Source organism: Lissotriton vulgaris, chromosome 3_1 (assembly GCF_964263255.1).
Source record: "Lissotriton vulgaris chromosome 3_1, aLisVul1.2, whole genome shotgun sequence".
Taxonomy (NCBI): domain Eukaryota; kingdom Metazoa; phylum Chordata; class Amphibia; order Caudata; family Salamandridae; genus Lissotriton; species Lissotriton vulgaris.
Window position 1 is genome coordinate 614143754 of NC_141689.1, and position 21764 is coordinate 614165517.

General features: G+C 43.9%; 1 protein-coding gene across 1 annotated transcript in view; it reads left to right on the forward strand.

Annotated features, from left to right (window-relative positions):
* Positions 1-21764, forward strand: part of ADGRV1 (adhesion G protein-coupled receptor V1) — a 1865288-nt gene that overhangs the window by 1772453 nt on the left and 71071 nt on the right. The window contains exon 89 of the mRNA XM_086963519.1: positions 14874-15065. Within this exon, the coding sequence (XP_086819645.1) occupies positions 14874-15065 (192 nt within the window). The remainder of the gene's footprint in view (positions 1-14873; positions 15066-21764) is intronic.

The window sequence follows — 21764 nt, forward strand, 5'->3', positions numbered from 1 at the left end:
AGTAAACATATTACTGTGCTAAACCTAAAATAAAAGATAGATTAAGACAAAGGATACTAAACCGGGGGACAGAAAAAGTATGTAATGAGTTTTTGACGGGGGAGGGGCTGGGAACACAGGAACCAAAGAAGGTAAAAAAAGATTGTCCAAAAGTCTCACAAATTTTCCAGACCTTGCAAGTACTTGAGTGTCTGTGGACGTAAAACACAGGGCCGAAGCCTCCCAGCATGTCCTAATGCCCCATTTTAAATACAAAGGTTTTAAGAGAGACCTTCTAGGGGCAGCCAGGGCGGGGCAGCAGCACAGGAGATGCAGCCATGATAGAGATGCAGAGAGATAAATAAAGTAAGAGCTGGTTATCACTGCTGGGCTGCTTGTCTGCTCTGCTTTGCCTGAGCGTCTGTGCCTCCTGGGCCCTTGCTCCATCCGTGCATTTTGTACTAGGCTCCTGTTCTCCTGCTCTCCATCCAAAGAGAAAAAGCAAAAGACAGAACAAGGGCGTTCAAGAGAGGGAAGAAGTAGCTGCACCAGAAGGCACTTCAATCGGACTATGGTACTGCAGGAGAAGATGGACATCTCATCCAGCAAGAGAACCACCAAACAAGGTGTTCACCACTGCTCACAATTCGCTTGTGTCATTGCAGATTTACAAATGTGTCACACAATACAGGGCAGCAACCAAAGTTGCTGCAGTGCCTGAGAGGGAGCGAGCAAGACAGCACCATAAGTACAAAGGTATGGTGCTGTCTCTCTCCCCTCTACTGGTGCTCTTTGAGCCCGTCTTGCATCACAAGCACACCTTTGAGCTGCAGTGCAATGGTGTCTGCATTATGTCTAGCCTAGCTTTTGTACTGGAAGTCTACCATTCCAGTACTACATCCAATGCATACACTGACTTTAAAACGTTTCATACATTGAATGTGTGCTGTACAATACAGCACATTTGCAATATAGGAAAAGTTCGTAGAAATAAAAATATTTCTCCTTTTTAACGCCTGTCTCGCGAAGGCATTATTTTCTGGCACATAGTCCTGTCTACCATTGTTACTAGGTAGGGCTTTTCATCAAAATCCTTGGGTGGTAGCATGGGAATCCACGACCACTTCAGCTGGTTTCTGTACCATCTGCCTCATCCTGACTCACTCTTTGAAGGATAATTGAATAAATATTACAAATCGCAAAAGCATACACCCAACCAAGGGCATCCTGGAACTAAAAGTCTTAACAAGGTGCCTGAATTATAGAAGGAATTGGCAACATAAAAAAAATAGCAGAATAAAAACGTTTTAAGATCCTTCTTGAAACTAACACAAGAAGGGATCTTTTTCACTGTCTGCCTTTACGTATTTCAGAGATGTGAGCTATGGACCAAAAAGGATTTGCCTCCTAGATTAGTTTTACGGAAATTAGGAAAAGAAAAAACCCTGGCACTTTGTGAATGGAACCTACTTGTTGGACTGTATGAGGAAAAGCAAGCAGCAGAGGCCGTCTTTCCAGACCATAAGCAATCTTATGCATAAGGCATAGGACTTTGAACCAATGTAGACTCCTGTGTGTTGTGTTAATGTAATCCCTTTTTCGAAGAATTCCTTGTGCTGCATAATTTTGGATTTGTTGCAATCGGACTACAATCAGAAGACTTACAGAGGTACTCGATAATATGTAAGAAGTGACAACCTGTCTGTGCAGAACAGCAGGTGAGAATCCTAAAGCCTTTGTCAAAAATTCAGTTGATAAAAGCATCGGGAAATCAATGCCTTTATCTGAGGGAGCATGGATAATTGTGAGTCCAAAAGACCCCCCTCCCCCCAAAGATTTTATAGGCTTCACTGGTAAAGGGGCTGTACACACATCTGTATTGCAAAGATCTCTAACTCATCTTTCAGGGTTTGGGCCTACCAATACGAGCTCTGTCTCACTTGCATTCAACTGTAAGAAATGTTGTGACATCCAGCTATGGATTGCTAGAGGTCACTTTGGCAATTGTCCTGCTAAACTGGGGGAATTTTGATAAATCCAGAGGATTATCTCGGTGTCACCCGCATATGAGAACATGGCACAAACACGAGCTTTAATTAGGATAATCAAGGGCTAGATGTAAACATTCAAAAGAATGGGAAACAAAGTCAAGTCGTGAGGTACCACACAAGATCTCTTTTGCACTTGCAAAACAAATGAGAGGATAAAACTACTACTTAAGTACAATTCTCAAGAAATGAAGATAACCATTACAAGACTTACCCCTTTATTGAACAATTCCCAATTCAAGTTAATAACGTGTCCACCATATCGATAGCTGTAGACAAGTTGAGAAGCAGCAGAGATGCCATTTCTCCTTAGCCAATAGTAAACCATAGTTCTGTGCCTCTGCCTCCTCAAATGGCTTAGAAGTTACTTTAGTTCTAAGTGAGCTGTAAATTGCCATAACTTCTTAATGAGTTTGCTAGGAAGACACAATAGCGAAATTGGCTGAAACCTTGCTACATTAATGCAGCCCAAATTGTTCTTCTTTAGTAAGGGCTTTCCAATTCCCTTCTTACATTCCTCTGGAACCATTACAGTTTCCAGTAACAGTTTTGTTATGGCCCTTATTGCAGATGTTACCACAGTGTAAACAAAGGTGAGATCCCAGGAGATCAAAGTTCATCTTAGGAAGCTTATTTAGTTTTAAAAAGCACGGATTTAGTTTACTACACTTCACGAGTAGTAGCTTGACCGTTGAAGATTATTCACAGACATGTATAAACGAGTCGTAGCTTCAGTTTCCATATAAAGATGGTTCATAAAACCCTTATGAATATATATTATCTTTGTTACAAAATGTACGGCCACTTTCTGACACAAATCTGAATCAGCAAGTGTTTTTGAGGAGAAGCAGTGAGGCGACGTAAAAAAGTGTAGTGTTAAAAATGTAACTGTTGTTTGTAAATGTTAAGATCTTTCTCAATAAAATAAGCGCTATTTGCGTTCTAAAGCCTTTGGTTTTTAAGCCTTCTGTAGACCATAGGTCGAAGGGTCTGATTCTGTATTTTGCAGTGACTTGTATATTATAAGGTAGGAACTGGTCAGATCCTCCTTCGGTGAGTTGTTAAAAAACAGAAGTGCCTCATCTACTGAAGAAAATGCATTTGAGTGGTGTGGTTCAATCCAGTGTTTAACATGGAGATAATAGCTTCAGCTGTTAAAAGATTTGATATTTCCCAAGGGCCGAAATGTTCTTTCCACTTTGTTAGAAGGGTTCACCAGCATTACCACTCGAAGGGGTGGGAACTGCACTGAGTGGAGTCTCGGTGGGTGCTGCCTCAGCATCTTTTCTAGGGTTGAATACAATATCTCCCTACAGGTTAGAACCAGTCCATTCATCCAACAAGACATCACTGCAAGGGCCAAGATGAGCTCGATGGCCAAAGGTGCTGTTAGCAGAGGGCTGCATCCTAACAGGCCAGGGCTGAGGAATGGACAGACTGGCTGCACATTCTGCCTGTCATGCCATTGAAGGAGCCGGGTTCCACATTCTAGATTTACTCTGGAACCCCAGGCCAGAGGAAAATCATTAGCCAATCAATCATTACCATTCCAATAACTATGACTCAGAGGAATCACATATTCCAAATAGAGTTAGTTAGTTTATTACAAAGCCAAGAACAGTTGGACATACAGACACCCCAAGACAATGGTTTAGATGTACATTGGAACTAATACAAAGCCAAACCTACGGGTGAAATGAAGACGGTGCAGTATGCACAAAATAAACAGTTCCAGAATCAGGATATAGAAAATGTTGGCACCAACGTTGAGATTCCCCTTCATTGGAGGTTTGTAGGTATAAAGCATTAGTCTGTCCCTACACTACCACTAATGTGACATCCCTACTTAGCATTTCACAGGGCAAGATCCATAAAAGTGTCAGTGCATGAAGTCTTCCTAAGAAGTCTCCTCACGTGTAGATGGGTCAAGTAGCATAAAGCTACAAGATCGCTCTAAGATGCTCTCTCTTTCAAGGTAAAAGCAGAAGTTCCCTGGGCACTGTCCCTAACTTCAATACATGAGCTTACAGGTAGTATCCAAAGGTGCATTGAGACATCACACCATCCAATCAAGCCACCTCCTTGTTGGTAACTTCCCACGTGGCAGCGATGTTCCCAGGCTTTGGCTAGATGACCTTGATTCCAAGGCTCACTCTGATGAAAAAGTACAACAGCCCTTTATTTTCAGTATCGCCGTTCGATGTATCCTCTCCTCCTGAAGCCTAACTCCTAAAACATAGACATTATTCTAGCTAACAAAGATGAATTCTCCACCTGCAACAGAAACGTGAGAAAGAACAATTCCAACATGTACATGAAATTCACTAATGAGTCTAATGCGAGAGCTTTGAGGGGAAAAATACTAAGGGTGGGCAGCGTACTCTGCTCTGCCAGTGGCATTTGGGGAGTTTTACCAACTGTGCGCTCTACTGGTAACGCGGAGTTGATGTAAAACTCCAACTCCGTGGCGGAGTTGAGTATGCTTCTCAGTCCCTTTGCCAAAAAATAAATAAAACCCACTTGCCTGCTCTCTGGTAGTGTCTGCAGGCTGCTCCCCACCTCACGTGGCGCCTCTCCTCCTCACCACCGCTTCCTCATTGCCGCTGCTGCAAACCCCTACATTTTACATAATTTTACGTCTTGTGTGGACTGCGCATGCGCAGTCCAAGCAAGACTTAAAACGTATGGGGTTGCGACTGGCAATGATGAGGGTAACGGCGGCAAGGAGGAGAGACACCGCGGGGAGGTTGAGGGTGGCCTGCAGATACCACCAGAGAGCAGGCAAGTGGGGGTTTTATCTTTTTTTATTGTAGGTGGGCCTGGGGCAGAGCAGAGTTCCAATGAGATTTTTTTAAACTCCGTGGAACTTCGCCTGGCACTCCGCCTTCCCATGTCATTGAGTTTCTAGCCACCCTAGCTGACCTTTCCCTCAAACACCCGCATTTTACCATCTTAGGTGATTTCAACCTACATGTGGATGATCCTACCTGTCCAAAAGCGAGGACCCTCATAGAAACTCTAGCAGGCATAAACTTAGACCAGAGAGTGCACGGTCCTACCCACACTGCAGGCCACACCCTAGACCTGATCTTCTCAAACCTGCCAGCGCTCTCCACTTTGACCCCAAGTCCATTGGCCTGGTCTGACCACTTTCTCATCCCCTTCACCCTCTCTATCCCCCCCCCCCAGTAATCATGAACAACGTAAAACCTAATCTAGGCAGAAAATGGCACAAAGTCACCCTTGAGGCCCTGGAACCAGCATTGTCCAACATGGAGTGGCTCTCAACTAAGAATATAGACGCAGATGTGGAAACATTTAACTCCACTCTGGTCACAGCGATTAATGTGATCGCCCCTCTTCTCCCCTTCAACTCGGCCAGATCGAAACCCTCCACCCCCTGGTTTTCATCGGAACTCCGAGTGGAGAAAAGTAAATGTAAAAGACTCGAGCGACAATGGCGTCGCTTATATGATCCTATCGAAAAAAAACATTTATAAAGCGGCGTTGAAGAGATTTCATAAGTTAAAACAAGCCACCATGAAGGAATACTTTTCCAATAAAATCAACTCGGCTGACAACTCGGCCAAAACCCTCTTTCAAATCGTGAAAGACTTTACTAAGCCTTCAGCACTCCCCCGTTCCTCCTCACCTAGCCAAGATCTCTGTGATGACCTATCTCACTTTTTTCATCACAAGATTGTGGATATTTTCACTTCATTTACACCACCTTAAGGGCTTGATGCGGCCTTGCCGACTCCACCCCCTCCTGAGGCCAGCACCACCAAATTTGATGCATTCGACCCCATCGTCAAAGACTCAGTCCTATACAGAATGCAAAAATGTAAATCTGGCTCCCCTCTCAACCCCGTCCCAGCTCTAATATTCACGCAGCTGGGTCCACTTATCACCACCCCCCTATTCTCCATCTGGAATACCTCACTTTCCTCTGGCATATTCCCATCGGAATGGAAACAGGCAATGCTTATCCCTATACTGAAGAAAGTGGATGCTGACCCGTCAGTACTCAGCAACTACAGACCCTTTTCCCTCCTACCCAAGCCTGCTAAGATCTTGGAAAAAGTAGTACAGGAGCAAATGGCCGGCTACCTGGAGTCCAACTCCCTCTTGCATGACTCTCAATCCGTATTTAGATCCAGATATAGCACAGAGACGGCCCTCTTGGAAGTATCAGAGACCATAAGAGAGAGCGGGGACAGAGACGAGGTGGCCATGTTGGTCCTCCTCGATCTGTCCGCGGCTTTCGACACCGTGACCCACTCCATATTACTGAATAGGTTATATGACCTAGGAATACAGGGCACTCCACTGGCGTGGATACAATCTTTCCTATCAGGCAGAACGCAACAGGTCTGGTGCCGTCCCCACCTGTCAAAAAATAAGATGCCCCTGGACTGTGGAGTCCCATAGGGTTCGCCACTCAGCCCGCTGTTTTTTAATGTCTACATGTCACCATTGGCAAAAGTGGTTGAGGACTGCAGTGTCAGAGTGGTCTCTTACGCTGATGATACTCAGCTTATCCTTTCTTTTAGAGACCACTCTGACAAAGGTCTCGACAATTTTAAATCCTGCCTCACCAAAATAGTTCATTGGATGACATCAAACACATTAAAACTAAATACAGATAAAACTGAGGTGCTATTTTTTAATCTAAAAACCCCCCTGCTGCCTTCCTTATGGTGGCCGACTGAGCTCAACCCACCCCCATCCCTGCTCACTCTGCCCGGAACCTAGGGTTCCATTTTGATAATGAACTGTCATGTAAAACTCAAATCCAAAAGGTTACATCTGCCTGTTTTGGCAAACTAAAAATTGTTAAAAACATCTCCCCCTATCTGTCAGGTGACTCAATGAGGAGGGTTGTGCACGCCCTCATCAATTCACACCTGGACTACTCCAACAGTCTGTACGTAGGGGCGCCTGCATACCTATGTCATCGACTGCAAATTGTCCAAAACGCAGCGGCAAGACTGATTTGTCATGTCCCCTATAGGCACTCCATCTCCCCGTACCTGAAGAATTTACACTGGCTCCAAATCTCTCATCACATACAGTTCAAAGCCGTGGTCCTGGCCTTCAGGGCGCTCAATGGCCACGGGCCAGGCTATCTTAGAGACGGATTGAAGCAGGTCCAACCGGTCCGCACCCTGAGATCCAACCACCTCCGTCTCCTACTACCTCCCTGTTTTCATCGTTCAAGAAGAGGTGGCAGAGCCTTTGCTGTGGTTACAGCCAAGCTGTGGAACTCCCTACCGCTTGGCCTCAGACTCACCGAATCAGAACCCCTTTTCAGATCCAAACTTAAAACATACCTGTTCTCACGCTACTAGTTGCCTAAATCACTGTCCTGTCCTCAGCGCCTGGACACCCTCGGTGGGGGAAGCCGTGCGCTTTACCAAATTCCATAAAATAATAAATAAATAATAAATAACTTCGCAGAGTGCCACTCTGCACACTCCGCCCAGGGTTAAAAAATACAATTCTGGCCTATAGAAATCGGTCAACATAAGAAGTGGCACATAGCATCGTGAAATTGCATGTACAAAATGAACATAATTACTAAGCACATCTAAATGAACATGTTACATAAGCACATCAAATACGCAAATACTTGTGAGCCACATGTACGAAGTTTGCACGTTAATGTTTTTGTCTAACCACATGTAGTTGCAATGTTCATTTCTTCACATTCACATTCACATTTTGGAATTTATCCCTAACACATCATGCTTCATGTTATTAAAATACACATTCTAATGACCTAAGATTAACACAATAAAGGATTATTTGCGGGTGTGAACTACCCACGATTATGATGCATCCCTATAAGTGAAAGAGCATATCTGCGCTATATCACCATCAATAGTTGAAACCCAAGAGGCTACTCAGCGGTGTTGGAGCACGAAGCAGTGGGAGTGTCAGACTTAAGATAGAATACCAACTTGCTGCACATCCATTGTTGAAGCAGCTGCGTACGAAGCTCAAATGGTTGAGCAACACAAGAGATAACAGAGGAAATTGCTTAGGGGTAGTTGGGGAGCAAGAGGGGACGATCCAAACACTCTTTGGTCTTGACTACTGGAGCAAGATAAAATACTTCTTTGAAAACAAGTATAAAGCACCCTACCTCCCCCCTTCTCAACAGGCTTTAGTGGCTGGTAAAGAGCTTTCATCCAACTGGAGAAGTAGCTGTGGAGGGGATTTTTGCTTTGACCTCTGTTTAATCAAGAACTTCTTCCCTAAAACAAAGTCATTCTTGTGAATATATTATATTGCAACCATTACTGTTCTATAACGGGACTAAACTCCGACCTGAACACACATTTGACTATAGACGGCCGTACAACCAGTACTGGACTGGCTGTAGTGGGTACCAGGTATTTCCCCAGGATGCTTGAAGGGTGGGGGACGGTTTGTGGCGGTGGAGGCAGGTTTTGTTCCTAGGGGCCGGTTTTGCATCAGTGCTGCTTTATCAGTCTCCAGCAACAAAAGCAATAAGCAAGCGATTCCAGCCTCCTGTGGCCAGGCAGTGTTTCCCCAGGGGCTGGGCTGGGAAAATTGCCAGGGCTTCTTTGGGTTCCTAGTCCGGCCCTGTGTACAACTCACTCGAGCATCAGACAATGTCAAAAGCCTGTCATTCATTCTGCAGCTGTTTTGTGCAGGCAGGCATCATAAAGTTAAAGCTGTACTGAACTACAGTTGACTAATTGTTTGCATTCAGGGTCTCCTTTTTTATAAGACTGAAATCAAAATGGCAGTCAGAACTTATTAGCACAGCAGCTATTGTGTGATCTGAGATGGCAAGCCCCTCCTATATGATATTAATGTATTCTCATATGACTGGGAGTCAGGACTGCACAGGAGAGGGCAGCCAGAAGACAACCAGTGGCGGGAAATACCCCTTAGTCTTGGAACAGTATTGTTTAAGCTACATCAAGACTGTCCACAGAAAGTATGTCCCCTGTGTTACAATTGGAAACGAGAAAAGGCTACAGTCAGACAATAGGAGTTGTGGCAGAGTCTAGTCCTTGAACACTGTGGACGCAGAACTGGCGGTGCTGGTGGAAGTGGCACTGGTGGTGCTGGTGGAAGCAGTAGTTGTGGTGCAGTTTGAATTGCTGGTGATGCTGGCTACTTCTTCAGGTTCAGTGAAGTTGTGGTGGCACCACAGGTAGATACTAAAGGGAACATTTACGAAATTATAGAGCCATGCCAACTAGCAACCACAGTTTCTGTGTCACACTAAGGGGGAAAGCAGTGCAGAGCCATATTGATTAAAAATGGCCTCCTGATGCGCTCTTCCGCATTGATGTACAAACAGGATGCATAGCGCCATGCACATACCTTTGCACCACCGTCTGCCTGATGTTTAGCAAAGGTTTTGTACTGGAAGGAAGAACAGACAATATTTGTAGATCTGGCTTTGCGTAAAAACCGTGGGTGGTGGTGTCAGTGTGTCCAAGTACCTCCGACGGAATGCCCCCTTTATGCAAAATAGTGCAAAGCAATACAAAGCACAAAAAAAGTTTTGCTCTGGACAGTGAATACTTTATCAGAACTTTACATCACTGCAGCAGCAGCAGCATCGCAATGTCTTGATAAATCTTCCCATATGAGTTCCAGGTCCCACTGCTGTCACATTCAGGATTGCTACCAATGATGTTGATGGTATAGTTTGTGGTGCAGTGACTGATATTGGTGTCTCTAGTGTGGTATTGATGCATCTATGGTGCTGCTACTGGGGATCCTAATGCCACTGTCACTGTAGATACCACTGTCATTGGGGGTTACCGCAGTAGTTGTGGTTATTGTAGTGGTAGATGTTGTGCATTGCCCCAGAAAGATGAAAACAGATATTATAAACAAGGGGTGAAAAAGGAATTGGGGAAAAAGTTGACGGAGAAGGACTAAGGGGAGGAAGAGCATAGACAAGGGTGTGGGTTGGAAGGGGAATAGATGAGTAAAAGAGACAGGTGAGCAGAGAGGCGCGAGAAGGGCAAGGGGAAGAGAAGCGGGCTGACAGTTGGTGGGCTACTGCATCTGATGGGCTCCATTTCTGTTCCTCCTCTTGGGCTTTGGGGGTCATCAAAGGCAAAGGAATGGAAGCTGTGGGGAAGGGAGAGCTGCTGAGCTGTTGTAGCCCTCCTACTTGGGATGCACTATCCCAGGTCTTGGCCATGCCCTGGTTTGGTCCTTTGGGACTCTTGTGTTAGAAAAAGGAAGTGGGAGGTAATTAGTTCATTTTTTTAACACTACAGTACTGTAGGGAAGGCTGGGTTTGTGTTAGGGGCACAAGGTTGGACAGGGTCTACCTGAAGGTGTCTTCTTCCCAAGACTGCCCTTTCCTGTTCATGTCCTTTGCAGGAGTCTGCTTCATGTGCAGTATAAAACTAGTGATACTTTTAGTTATACTTTTAGAACAATTAGATGTACAAGTAAGGAGATGTTGAAATTAAATTTTCAAGTGTGAAAATCTGTTGTATGTTTAAACGTTGGGCTGCAAGATATAAGGAGCAGGGGAAAACAAATGATGTAGACTCAATAGGCTGTTCTCTGCTGAAACATGTAGCAGAATGTGCTTACTAGACCCAGTTAGTGGTGGTCATATTTTGGTGCCTCCTTGTACCCATGAAGGGTAGCATGGTCTCTCTGCTTTTAAAATGGCTGCAGAGTCTGTTTCCTGTGTTTTTTCATCATTTGCTGGTTTGAATGCAGAACGAGGCCTAAAGGTTTCTCTTTCTTGATGTAATTGTCTCTTTCCCCACACACACTAATGAGCATGTTCTCTGTTACCCTCCCTTCCGGTTAACTGACAGAGCCGGTATTTTCCCTAGGGACTGCACCCCATGTGATATTTCGTATGTATGCTTTTCCTTGGATAGACTAGGGGCCTGATTCACAAAGTTATCTTTCCTACAGGTAAGTTACCCTCTTGAATCAGGCCCTAGATGTAAATCTTCCCCTCACCAGGATATTCAGTCATTCCCATCATGTTCTGCTGTCTGCATACTCTGGCTCACTGAGTGCATTACTGTTCTATAAAGGGACTAAACTCAGAGCAGAACACACATTTCTCTTTGGACGGCCTCACAACTCTCTTTTCCATGTGAGCCACTTAATTCGGCATTTAAGTGACTTTTAGGCCTATCCTCTGCATATGTGCAACAAATGTCACTCATGAGTTAGGAACAACTCCATAGTGCTATGGAAGCCCAGGGGCACCATAATATGGATATCAAAGCTAGAGACACAAGAATTAAAAAGAATCATGATTCTTGTTGCACATGCTGCTTTTATATGGAGATCTTTTTTGCTGTTGGGTGACTGAAATTCAGGGGTCATATCTTTTGTCAAAAAAGGAATTTCCGACAGACGTATTGCATTACTCAGAAACAGGTATTTACAAATGCCCTTACACATGCTGTGACATAATACTTATAGAGAAAATGAAAAGTTGTCTTCTTCACCTCTTGAACAGGCAGGTCCAAACGATTCTAGGCACCAGCCTTTTGGAGCCACCAAGTAGGGAATACTAAATTGCCCCACGAAGTACGAATGGCCAAATTACAGGGGGGCATTCGTGCCTCTGGGGGTCCTAAAGGGTGCTACAAATCTTAGGACTATCCCTGTTTTTACACTATAATATCCATGCATAATGAAAAAGGGCTCTTCATAAATTGTTCCAAAATTAAAATCAAGAAATTGAACAAATATAAAGACTTTTAAATTCTAAATAACTGAGAGATGACAAATGAGTAAGAAAATACCACATTTTGGAATTCAATTTAGTTGAAAGCCATGTTGATGATGTGGGCCCTTGTTGGACTTGGCCCTTTTTGGCTAAAGTTCCTTAAACTTTTTGCCTTCTTCTTAGCCCTTTTCTTGACATTATGTTGCAGACTTAGATAATTTGGGCACTTTGCCATTGCTGACTATCAGAGGAGCAGGGTGTGCACTGGCAGAAAGACACCCAGGTCTGGTTTGGACCGAGGTCTGAGCCCCCTGAACACAAACACTTCAAAGGCGGGGTATAAATGTAAGAGCTGAATCCCCTGAACTCAAGACTGAAATCCATACTGAAAAATGATTGAAACTTCTTTGTGTTCAAGAGGAACCTCTGCCAAAGAAGAACAGCTGAAGAGACTGAAGAGTAGAACTGTCCTTGCTGTGTGTTCTGGGGCTGGCCCGCAGTTTGCTGATTTGACTAAGGAAAGGACAAGGGACTTTGCTGTGTGCTGTGTCCCCCTGCTTGAGAGGACTTTGCTGTGTGCTCTGTCCTAAAGTAACTTGTCTCCAAGGGCCCGAGGAGAGCTGGTCCCCTGTTGTGGAAACTCAGGAACATAAAAGTTTCCAAGTGTGTCTCAGCGACGCTGTGTGCATGTGCTTTTTGCACACCTGAGACTGCTGTGTGGTCCATGGTGCTGTTTATGAGGTGCCCTGTGACCGTATTGCCCCTGCAGCGTGAAACATCGTCCACGCTGCTTCATTGCTGTTTTGTGGCCTGAGCCGTCATCGTAACTGAGGCTGTGAGTAAAGATCACTGCCACCGGCCTGAGCCGCAACGTGCTAAAGGATTTCTTGAAGCTAAGGAAGCTACAAGGTGAAATGGATCATGATCGTTGTTCGTCGAAAGGAATCTGACCAAGATCGTCAACAAAGTAGAAGGCAGCACCGTAATCCGTCCGGCTCCAGCGTCGCCTAGCAATAGAGCTGCAACGTGATCGGGATCGCCCAGCAGGACGTCCAACGATCTGGGAGCGAGAGCGAGGCAGCGGAGCCCCCCCCTAGGTAAGACTTGGACTCCGGTCGGGAGCCACAAGCTTGTGGGGCCTGGGGAGGCATGCAGGAGGAGTACAGGAGTGCTCCAATTTCTCTCCCGCTGCACCACGTTAGACACGCCTAGTCCCCGAGCGGCCCGTACCTGCCCAGCAGTACCGGGGCCGCCCCTGTAAGCTAACGACCATTGTCTCTGCTGTTGGGGCCTAGTGGTGCCCGAGTTGACCGCGCGGATTGGCCAACCGCATTTTTATTGCATTACAGACTGCCTGATTCTTGCATCACGAACTGCATTATTCTTGCTTTACGAACTGCCTAATTTTTGCATTACGAACTGCATTATTCTTTCATTACGAACTGCCTGATTCTTGCATTAAGGACTGTCTTATTACTACATTACAATCTGCATAGCATTGCATTAGGACTGCATTAGAGATCGTGAATTGCTCATTAATACCGCATGAACCTACAAGTGATTGCTGGCCTAATAACCGGCCAAGTGAAATATTAAGAATACGCATATGTTGGATATCTATCGTTTGGTCTCATCGTATTCCCTTTTATAAAGATACCGCTATTTTTATGAAACCAGTGTGGTGTCTATTTGTGGTGTTATCACTTTGTTACTGGGAGTGTGGTTGTAAATACGTTACACATTGCCTTGGAGATAAGCCTGCCTGCTCGTGCCAAGCTACCAGGGGGTGAGCAGGGGTTATCTAAGGGTGTGACCCTCCTTACCATGATTAGAAGCATGGGTCCCAATTTGGACTAAGGCACCTACCTCAGCCAACTAGAGACCCCCAGTTCTAACTTCCTTTATTACGAATGATTGAAAGTAGGGGTAGCTACAAGGGATTTCGTTTGTCTGCTTTACGAATGGCCACTTATTTCTAATGGGGTCAGTAGAAGCAGTTACACCTGCCCCATCAAACTTATGATATATGTGGGCTCACCGCAAACCTCTTTATCTCATTCATAGATTTGGCTGCTGGAAGCAGCCAACATCTTTGCATGAAGGTCCAAGTAAAAATGAGAAATTACTACCAGAGATGGACCCTGAATTACCAATTCCCCCTGTAATTTCTATTTTTCTTTGTGGACTCTCAGGGTCCAACTCATAATGGGCTATGGGTGGGATAATACCGTCCATTTCCCTGGACCAATTGTAATGAGGGTCTTCATGTCAGGGGTAGTAAACACCACCCTGTTTGAGTAATGACATTATGTAATATATATTGTGGAAACATTATAGGCCAATCTTATAAAGCTCAGATGGCGCTGATATGATATTTTGAATCTGGCAACTCCTTTGTCAAAATATAATGTGAATTTGGAAGAGAAGTATTAAAAAAGAAAAAAAAGAGTGTTTGATTTAAGAAAAGCAGGCTACTCCAGTTCAAACAGAGCATTACGCCCAAAATAAAATCAAAGATACAACAGTAGAAGTAATGCCATTCAGTAGACTATATTACCTCAGTGTGTCTTCGTCAAATTCCCAACATTTCAAGAGAAAATACTTTGTCACTTATTGCAAAGACAACCTTGTGCCCAAAACAGCCATGTGCCCGCTTAAAAACGTCATGAACTTCCACGTTCACGTTTTGTCCTATTCTACCTGTTTCCTGTGGTGCATCTGTCGTAGAAGTTCACTTTAGTTTTTCAGCAGAATAGGTTACTGCTTACTTGAAAGTGGGGTCGATGCCACTGGCATCACCCATTTCCTTGTGAATGTCCATCTTACTTTACTGTTTTCTTTTTATGGAATCCTGTTGGAGTCATGCTACACCTGTGTGTTCTGTGTAAACGTCACTGTGTTATTTTCCAAGTGGAAACTGATTTCTTAACATTACGAAAGTAACATGATGGTGAGTTTGTAATAAATGTTGACATTTAGATCTATGGACCAGAAACCAACCAGGTGAGTTGTGTAATTTTCTTAAGTTTTGCTGGATTGTAGGCCCAACAGAAACAAAAACGATGAAGTGCTGCACGTAGTTTACTGTAGGTATTCCTGTCCATTGACGTTACCATTACAATGTTTCCTTTTAGGGGCTGTATGTGTTTGTGGTGTATTTTATTCTACACAACCAGCTCTGCTGCCCTACAAAAGCCAGTTACAGCATAGAAATGAATGGACACTCCAGCCCGGGATCTGCCTTTTTCACCCAGGGCAGCGGAATGCCTCCAGCAGGCGCGGAGATCAGCAAATCCACTCAGAACCTCATCAGTGCAATGGAGGAGGTAGGACATTTAATACCCCCTTTCCACCCTGCATTCACTGCATAGACCCACAGCATTGCTGTCTTCCTGTTCATAAAGACATAGCGCCCGATTCACAGAACTAACTTACGACAACATCCTAAACTTACTACCATTTTGGTATTCACAGAAGGCACTTACTGATTTCGGTATTCACTGTGAATCGGGCCCCATGACCTAAAAATATAAGAGCACATTTAGTTTACTCTCGAAAACAATGTCTTGTAATAGTTTTCATATTTGGTCAAACACGTCTAGATGTATCATAATAGCAATGCGTTTGCCCAGGGAGGTAAACGCTGCTGTGTTGGATTTCCAGTATCTTACTTTCTCACTTTAGCACTACTATAAGGTTGTTTAATTTCCTAAAGCACACACAAACAATCATACTATGTCTTTTTTTAATATATTTTATTGAACTTAATTAAAGCGATGAAATGTTTGAAACACATTATCTGACTCCTTGTACTGTATACCCACCTTTTATGAAAGTGAAGATCTGCGTGAATAGTTGTTGTGTGCAACATCAGTATACTGTTACCAGATTCTGAAATAATATGATGCAAAATCTAGGGCTGGAGGTCTTCATTTCTTACAGTGCCAAAGCCAAGCCCCGCTTTCAGCTGCCCTCATGGCCTCCTTTAGCTTGATGTACACTGCACCCACATCTGCCTACACCAAGTCCCATATTTCTTGTCGCTGTCCCTTTCCTCTGCCAGTGTCTAGCCCTCCAACCAATATCCACCACTGGGGTCAACGCCCAACTCTGAGCAGTACCTACCTCTAATGTCAATGGCTCGTCTCCAGATGCTGCCCACCTTTCATGTGAGTACGACTTCTCCGGCACTGTCTGCTTCTCCTCTCACTGTGCACCTCCTCCCTTTGCTGTTCACCACCGCTTTCTCCTGAAGGTGTCCACTTCCCCGGTAAGTCTCTCCCTTCCCCTGAAAATCTATCAGTTCTGCTGTCACGGGCATCCGTCTACACCTCAAGTCATTGGCCACTCCTCAAGTCCTTGTCCACGTTTTCAGTCCCGGTCTTGCACGCTCATCACGTCCTACTACTCTGATCATTGTCCACAACTTTTCAGTGCTCCTTTCTCTATTTAATATTCATTTTCCTGTCACTTACTTTATTTATTCTCGCCCCTTCACCCTATTGTTTCACTTCTCATCCCCTATCAGAAACTGCACATAAACCTTACAGTTTTCTGGTCTTCTATTGCTGACCCGCTCGCCATCACTGCCCACTGCCCTGTCAGTGCACCTCTCGTATTACCCCTGTCGCTGTCTCCTCCCTATCACAGACCCCTCTAGCACTACAGCCCACAATCTGGTTCTGACAAATGGTTAATAGTGGCGAGACAGAATCAGCCTACACTTTGGCTACTTCTTCCCGAATTCTAACGACCTGTGAAAGTCAAGAGCAAACGCATTGCTTACCGAGTGCCATAACCAATCCAAATTTGTCTGTCGACCAATCAGTGCAATCACCTGAACTTTACTGTATGTGTTGCTCTTGTTCTGTTCACAGTCAGTTTACAAAAATATTTGCAGTTTCCATGCCACTACCTTCACCCATGAGGGAGCGCCCTACTGTTTGAAGAGCATGTATCTACAGAATACAAAAAAAATAGTTCGAATTTCAGCAGATGTACCGGAAACTTCTGTTCGCAAACTAATTGAGGTTTACTATTAAGTGGGGAATGGGGGGGAGGGAGAGTGGTGGTGGGGCTGAAAGCATTGAACCGCACGGAATTCTTTAATATTTCCCTCAATTTTATCAAATGTTTGATCATTTGTACCTCATGGTTGGCATTACTTGAAGGCAAGGTTCTGTCCCTACCTTCCCAGCTTCCTGCAGCTTTATAGAACGCCTGAAAAGGTTCAAACATTCCGATTAATTTTCGGGGCACAGATCATGATGCATTGCACTTTTCTGCCAGTAAGGGATGCCCCAATACTCTTTCTCCTCATTGATAATACATAATCTATTCATCTTAAGGTCCTTTAGGAATTCTGAAAAAATTTCCCTTGAGATGAATAAAGCTTCTGATACAGACATCCTCTCCCTAAACAAACTACTAGAGGGAAAAAAAATAATTTGGAAGCCTTATCCTTAATTCCAAGTGGCAAAGCCCCTGGCCCAGATGGATTTCTAATCAGCTTCTATAAGACATTCTGTACACAACCAACTAGTCACTTGAAACTGCCCTCAAACTTTTCACCTTCAAGGGCGCGGTCACCAGCTCTACCGTAGAAGCTACTATCATTGTCATACTTAAAGAGGGCAAAGGCCACTTAGACCTGAAAAACAACAAATTAATATCAAGAATCGAAATGGAAGCAGAAGATATATATAGATTTTCTAGCAAAACATTAAGAAAAAACAACCACAAAGCGGAGCTACACTTCACAATCAGGGTTAGTCAAAGGCAGACTTGCCAGTGACAACACCCGCACCTTCTGTCAGATCTTTCTGGCTCACCATTAGCGCCAATTGCCCTAGATACGGTGAAGTCTTAGAAAAAAAAAAAAAAAAGATAATACATAATCTAGTTCTACTTGTCATCATTTCAGGTTTTTGACTCAGTCCCCATTTTTGGTGGTGGTAGCATTTTTCTTTCATTTAGATGTTGAGTTGAAGTTAATTAATTGTACCAGCGGACCTAACTTAAAATGTTAACGTGCACAAATGTTATTTTGATGGATCCCAGTGGCTGCCGCGTGAGGGGTTCAGTCCTCCTAAACTTGCCTTGCTTGAGGGTATTACGAGAGCAGGATACTGTTGTGTTTCTCCTTGTTAGGAAAAGCATACAGAGAGCCATGTTCCTCTTGGTGTCGAGTCACTTGACGTCAGCCTCTCTAGTTCTTAGGTGAAACCACAGTCAATTCTTGATGTAGTCTTTTAGGATTCTGCCTCTGAAATGTGCAATGACATGTTAACCCCTGGTAATCCATGGATATGAGCAAGCCATGTGTTGACTTTCTACTCCATGGATATAATTACAGAGTTGTCTCTAATTTCAAGGGTGAAAGTTGTGGGCAGATGGGGCTGAACGAAGTTTGGGTGCAACTTAGAGAGAGGGCGCACAAGTATGTTCAGATTTGGGGGTTTTCCATATTTTCTTCTTGGTAATTCTCTACTACTGCTGTCTTTTTCATGCAATTTTGTAGTGAGCAAATACTTAGGTTAGAAGGCAGTATAAAGCAACATCTTTGTCTATTACAGGGCGCAAGAGTTCCAACAGACTCATTAGACAGGAATGTGCATAAAAATAGCAGGTTGCACATATGTCCTGTCTGCTTTGCACATTATAAAATCAAGACATTTCTCTGTCGATTTCAATTGTGTATTTTTTAAAAGACTGATTCTGGTTTTGTGACTTGAAAATGTATTACTGCCCTGCACGGGGATGTCCGTTCTCGGTTCGCAGAGAGTGTGAGTGAGTACTGCACCATCATTGTCGCCATTTCATAACACTATCTCTGCGTCAAAGGTTCCTTCCGGCCACAATGTTCAACATGCTTCTCGTGGAGGATCCTGCTGAGAAGACCGGAATGGATTAGGCTTTCTTCTCCTGTGTCGTAATGATGCACGGAAGTAGTGAGTGAAGCTGTACAGATGGCTTCACAATTTGAGCCTAATAAATATCAACAGAAAGAAGAAAGAATAGGCAAATACAGAGAGCATCTTCTGCAGGAAATACATTTGCAAAGAGAGCCCCTCTAATTGTATGGGTCAAAGAGATCACTGTCTGATGTAAATGGCAGCTGAGCTCCAAGACTGACTAAGCACAGGCACCTACAAAGGGAAACCAGCTTTAGCTCAAAATTGTAGCTTGGCATGAGCAGTAAGGCAATCCTCCAGAGACATATGAATGTCGAAAATGGCATAGCAGCACAGCCAAGCAATGATACAATCAAATGCATAAATCATGCAAAGGTCCATACCAAGATGCATAAAAAATGAAATACGAACAATAGCGAAATGGCATAAACATTAAGAAAATGTGTTAAGGTATTTAATAAAATGCAATCGAAAAGGTGAAAAAACATGAATAAATGACAAAGTCATTTTGTGGGATTTTTGCGTGATAGACAAAGAGACAACATTAGCTCGTGCAATATTGAAGTTTGAGGGTTCGGCCAGTCAATGATTTTATCTTCTGAGTTGTAGTGTGTGTGGAGGGAAAATCTGTCCAACTGACGGGACAGACAGTAGACTCCAGTAAAGGAGGCATCAATGTCAGATAAAGGATGAAAACTCTTTCTGAAACAAGCTAAGACGGAGAGGGAAACTAGCTGTGAGAAAGTGACTTTTCACTACCAAAATTGATGCAAGGATACGGGATGCAATGCAAGCTTTCGTTCTTGCAATATTTATTTTGTGAGCTTCTTGGCGATTTTACGGGTTCAGTGGGTGCGGACAATGAGATGCATCCAACACTCTACTATTCAGTAAACATACAATTCTGAATATGTGAGGTGAATTTTGCACACATGTATTATCTCCAACCGATATAAGATAGTACTATCAGGAAAAAGTGTCCCTTTTCCGGATACGTGTCCTTAGGAGCCTCTGATGAACGTCTGCAAAAAGAAAGGTGTGCCTGCTGGTGGTGAAAAGAGCCCCTGGACAAGAGACAGGGCTAATAGGAGTACTGTACATTTATTTCGCACACTTCTTTGGGCATGGCTGTTACAAACCATGGTAACTTACCCCCATCCTCACTGGAGTCAACAACAACCTAGAGCAATGCTTCCAAAGTTCTTCTAGTCCTCCATATAGACTGGCAAAAAACTCTTCCCATATAGAAGTTTCCATGTTCAGAGCCCGTTTAGGTGCCAGTAAATTGTAGGCTCAGAAGCAGCTTCATAGCCTGAGGCAAGTCTCAGCAGACTAGAGATGTTGCTGTCCCTCTATTCTAATCATTAGACTACCTTCAGCAGTTATGGTGTCAAATTATTCCAGGCAGATAGAGATCAGAACACCTCTCCTTGTATATCCTTTAACAATAATTCACATTTGTAAAGCGCAAACAATCACCGTTAAGGGTCTCCAGGCGCTGGGGGCTGTCGGGAAGAAATAGCAAGCTATTGCCCAGAGTCACATGGTGCTGGCTTAATCTGCCGCCGGGGATCGAACCGTGGTCCCCAGATGCCACGTCAGTCGCCCTGGCCAAACAGCCAAGTAATGTATTTTTCTATGCTATCTTCTGTCTTCTCTCCTTTTAATAGGCTTGGTTAGAATTCATCCCAGTTGTCTTTATGTTTATACCACATAATGTAAGAAAAGGACCACCACCACCTCCTCTCAGGTCTTCAAAACGGACCTCAAAGTTTTCCTCCTCCAAAGACACCGCCTAAAGTAATTCACTCCCTCTCTATTATCTGAAGGAATACCTCCCATCACTGAAAACTATTCTCCATGACTATGGAAGTGCCTTCCCAGTGTGTTCTGGTAGTTTGAGTGTTTACCATTTATTGCAGTATTCTCCTTGTACCTGTGTATGGTACCCTTTTGTAACTTGCACACGTCACTTTTCTCTTGTAACACACTGTTTTGCTACCTCTCACATTTTGTTTGATGTTGATACTTGCACAAGTGCCACCATTGCATACGTAACGTTTGTTCTTGTGCCTCTGTGTCTAGCATATATTGCAGTATTATACCTCTAATTGTACTTTGTTTTCTCTTGTAACCTCCACACTTGTCACTCTTTCCCCCTGTATTGCACTGTTTGCTACCTCATGTATTTTGTTTGCTCACAATTGTCACTTTTACCTCATGTAACTTATCGTCTGCTGTTGTAATTGTGTTCATTTGTAAATTTCTGTTCCTATTGTGAAGCGCTCTGACGCCTTCGGGTAAAGTCTGCGCTATATAAAAACACATTAATAAAATAAAATAAATAAAATAAAAGCTAGCGAGATTTAGCCCAGGATGACAGAGATCTTCGTCTCACGGCAAGCCATCTCTCTCAGCAGCACAGCAACGCCTTTTCCAACACTTCACACCTCTGTGAAACAGCAGGCAGGAGACCTGGACCGGTACCTTTTGACCCACAGTATCCAGCAGGCAAAGCACGATTTTCCTTTCATGCCCATTCACAGTGATCGGCAAACTCCTCTAACTATTGTGCAGAGTTAAAATTCAGAACAAGCAAAATAGGTGGATCAGAGGAATGTGCCTCAGCATTTTCTAAAGTGCTTTCATCGCCTGCCAGGGAGCGTAACTGAATATATCTACAGCATATACCTCCCATAATGTTCTATTTAATTGTGACAACTAAAATCTGTTCCCAGGTATAGGGGTTGTGGAGGTGGTTGTCTTATCTACACGCCTTCAAAAAACAGATCACAGTAGCTGCCACTATTCCACAGAAATGTACAGACAAAATATATTTTAGTTGAGGTACAGCTGAAGACAAACCCTCCAGCTGTAAATTTAGTAGAACAGACCTCATTGGCCATTCAAGGATACAGGGATGAATGTTGCATATTCACTGGCCACACAACCTCTGACACGTGACTCGACGGGGGTGTTCCTGGAAACCCCCAGTAAACTTGCTGTGCATTGGTTGTTAATATTTTCGTACCACAGTCTAGTAACCTGCCACAGTGCCTGGCCCATGTAGTGGGGCTAATCTCCCTGTATTAGAAAGGTTGCTCTGGCAGA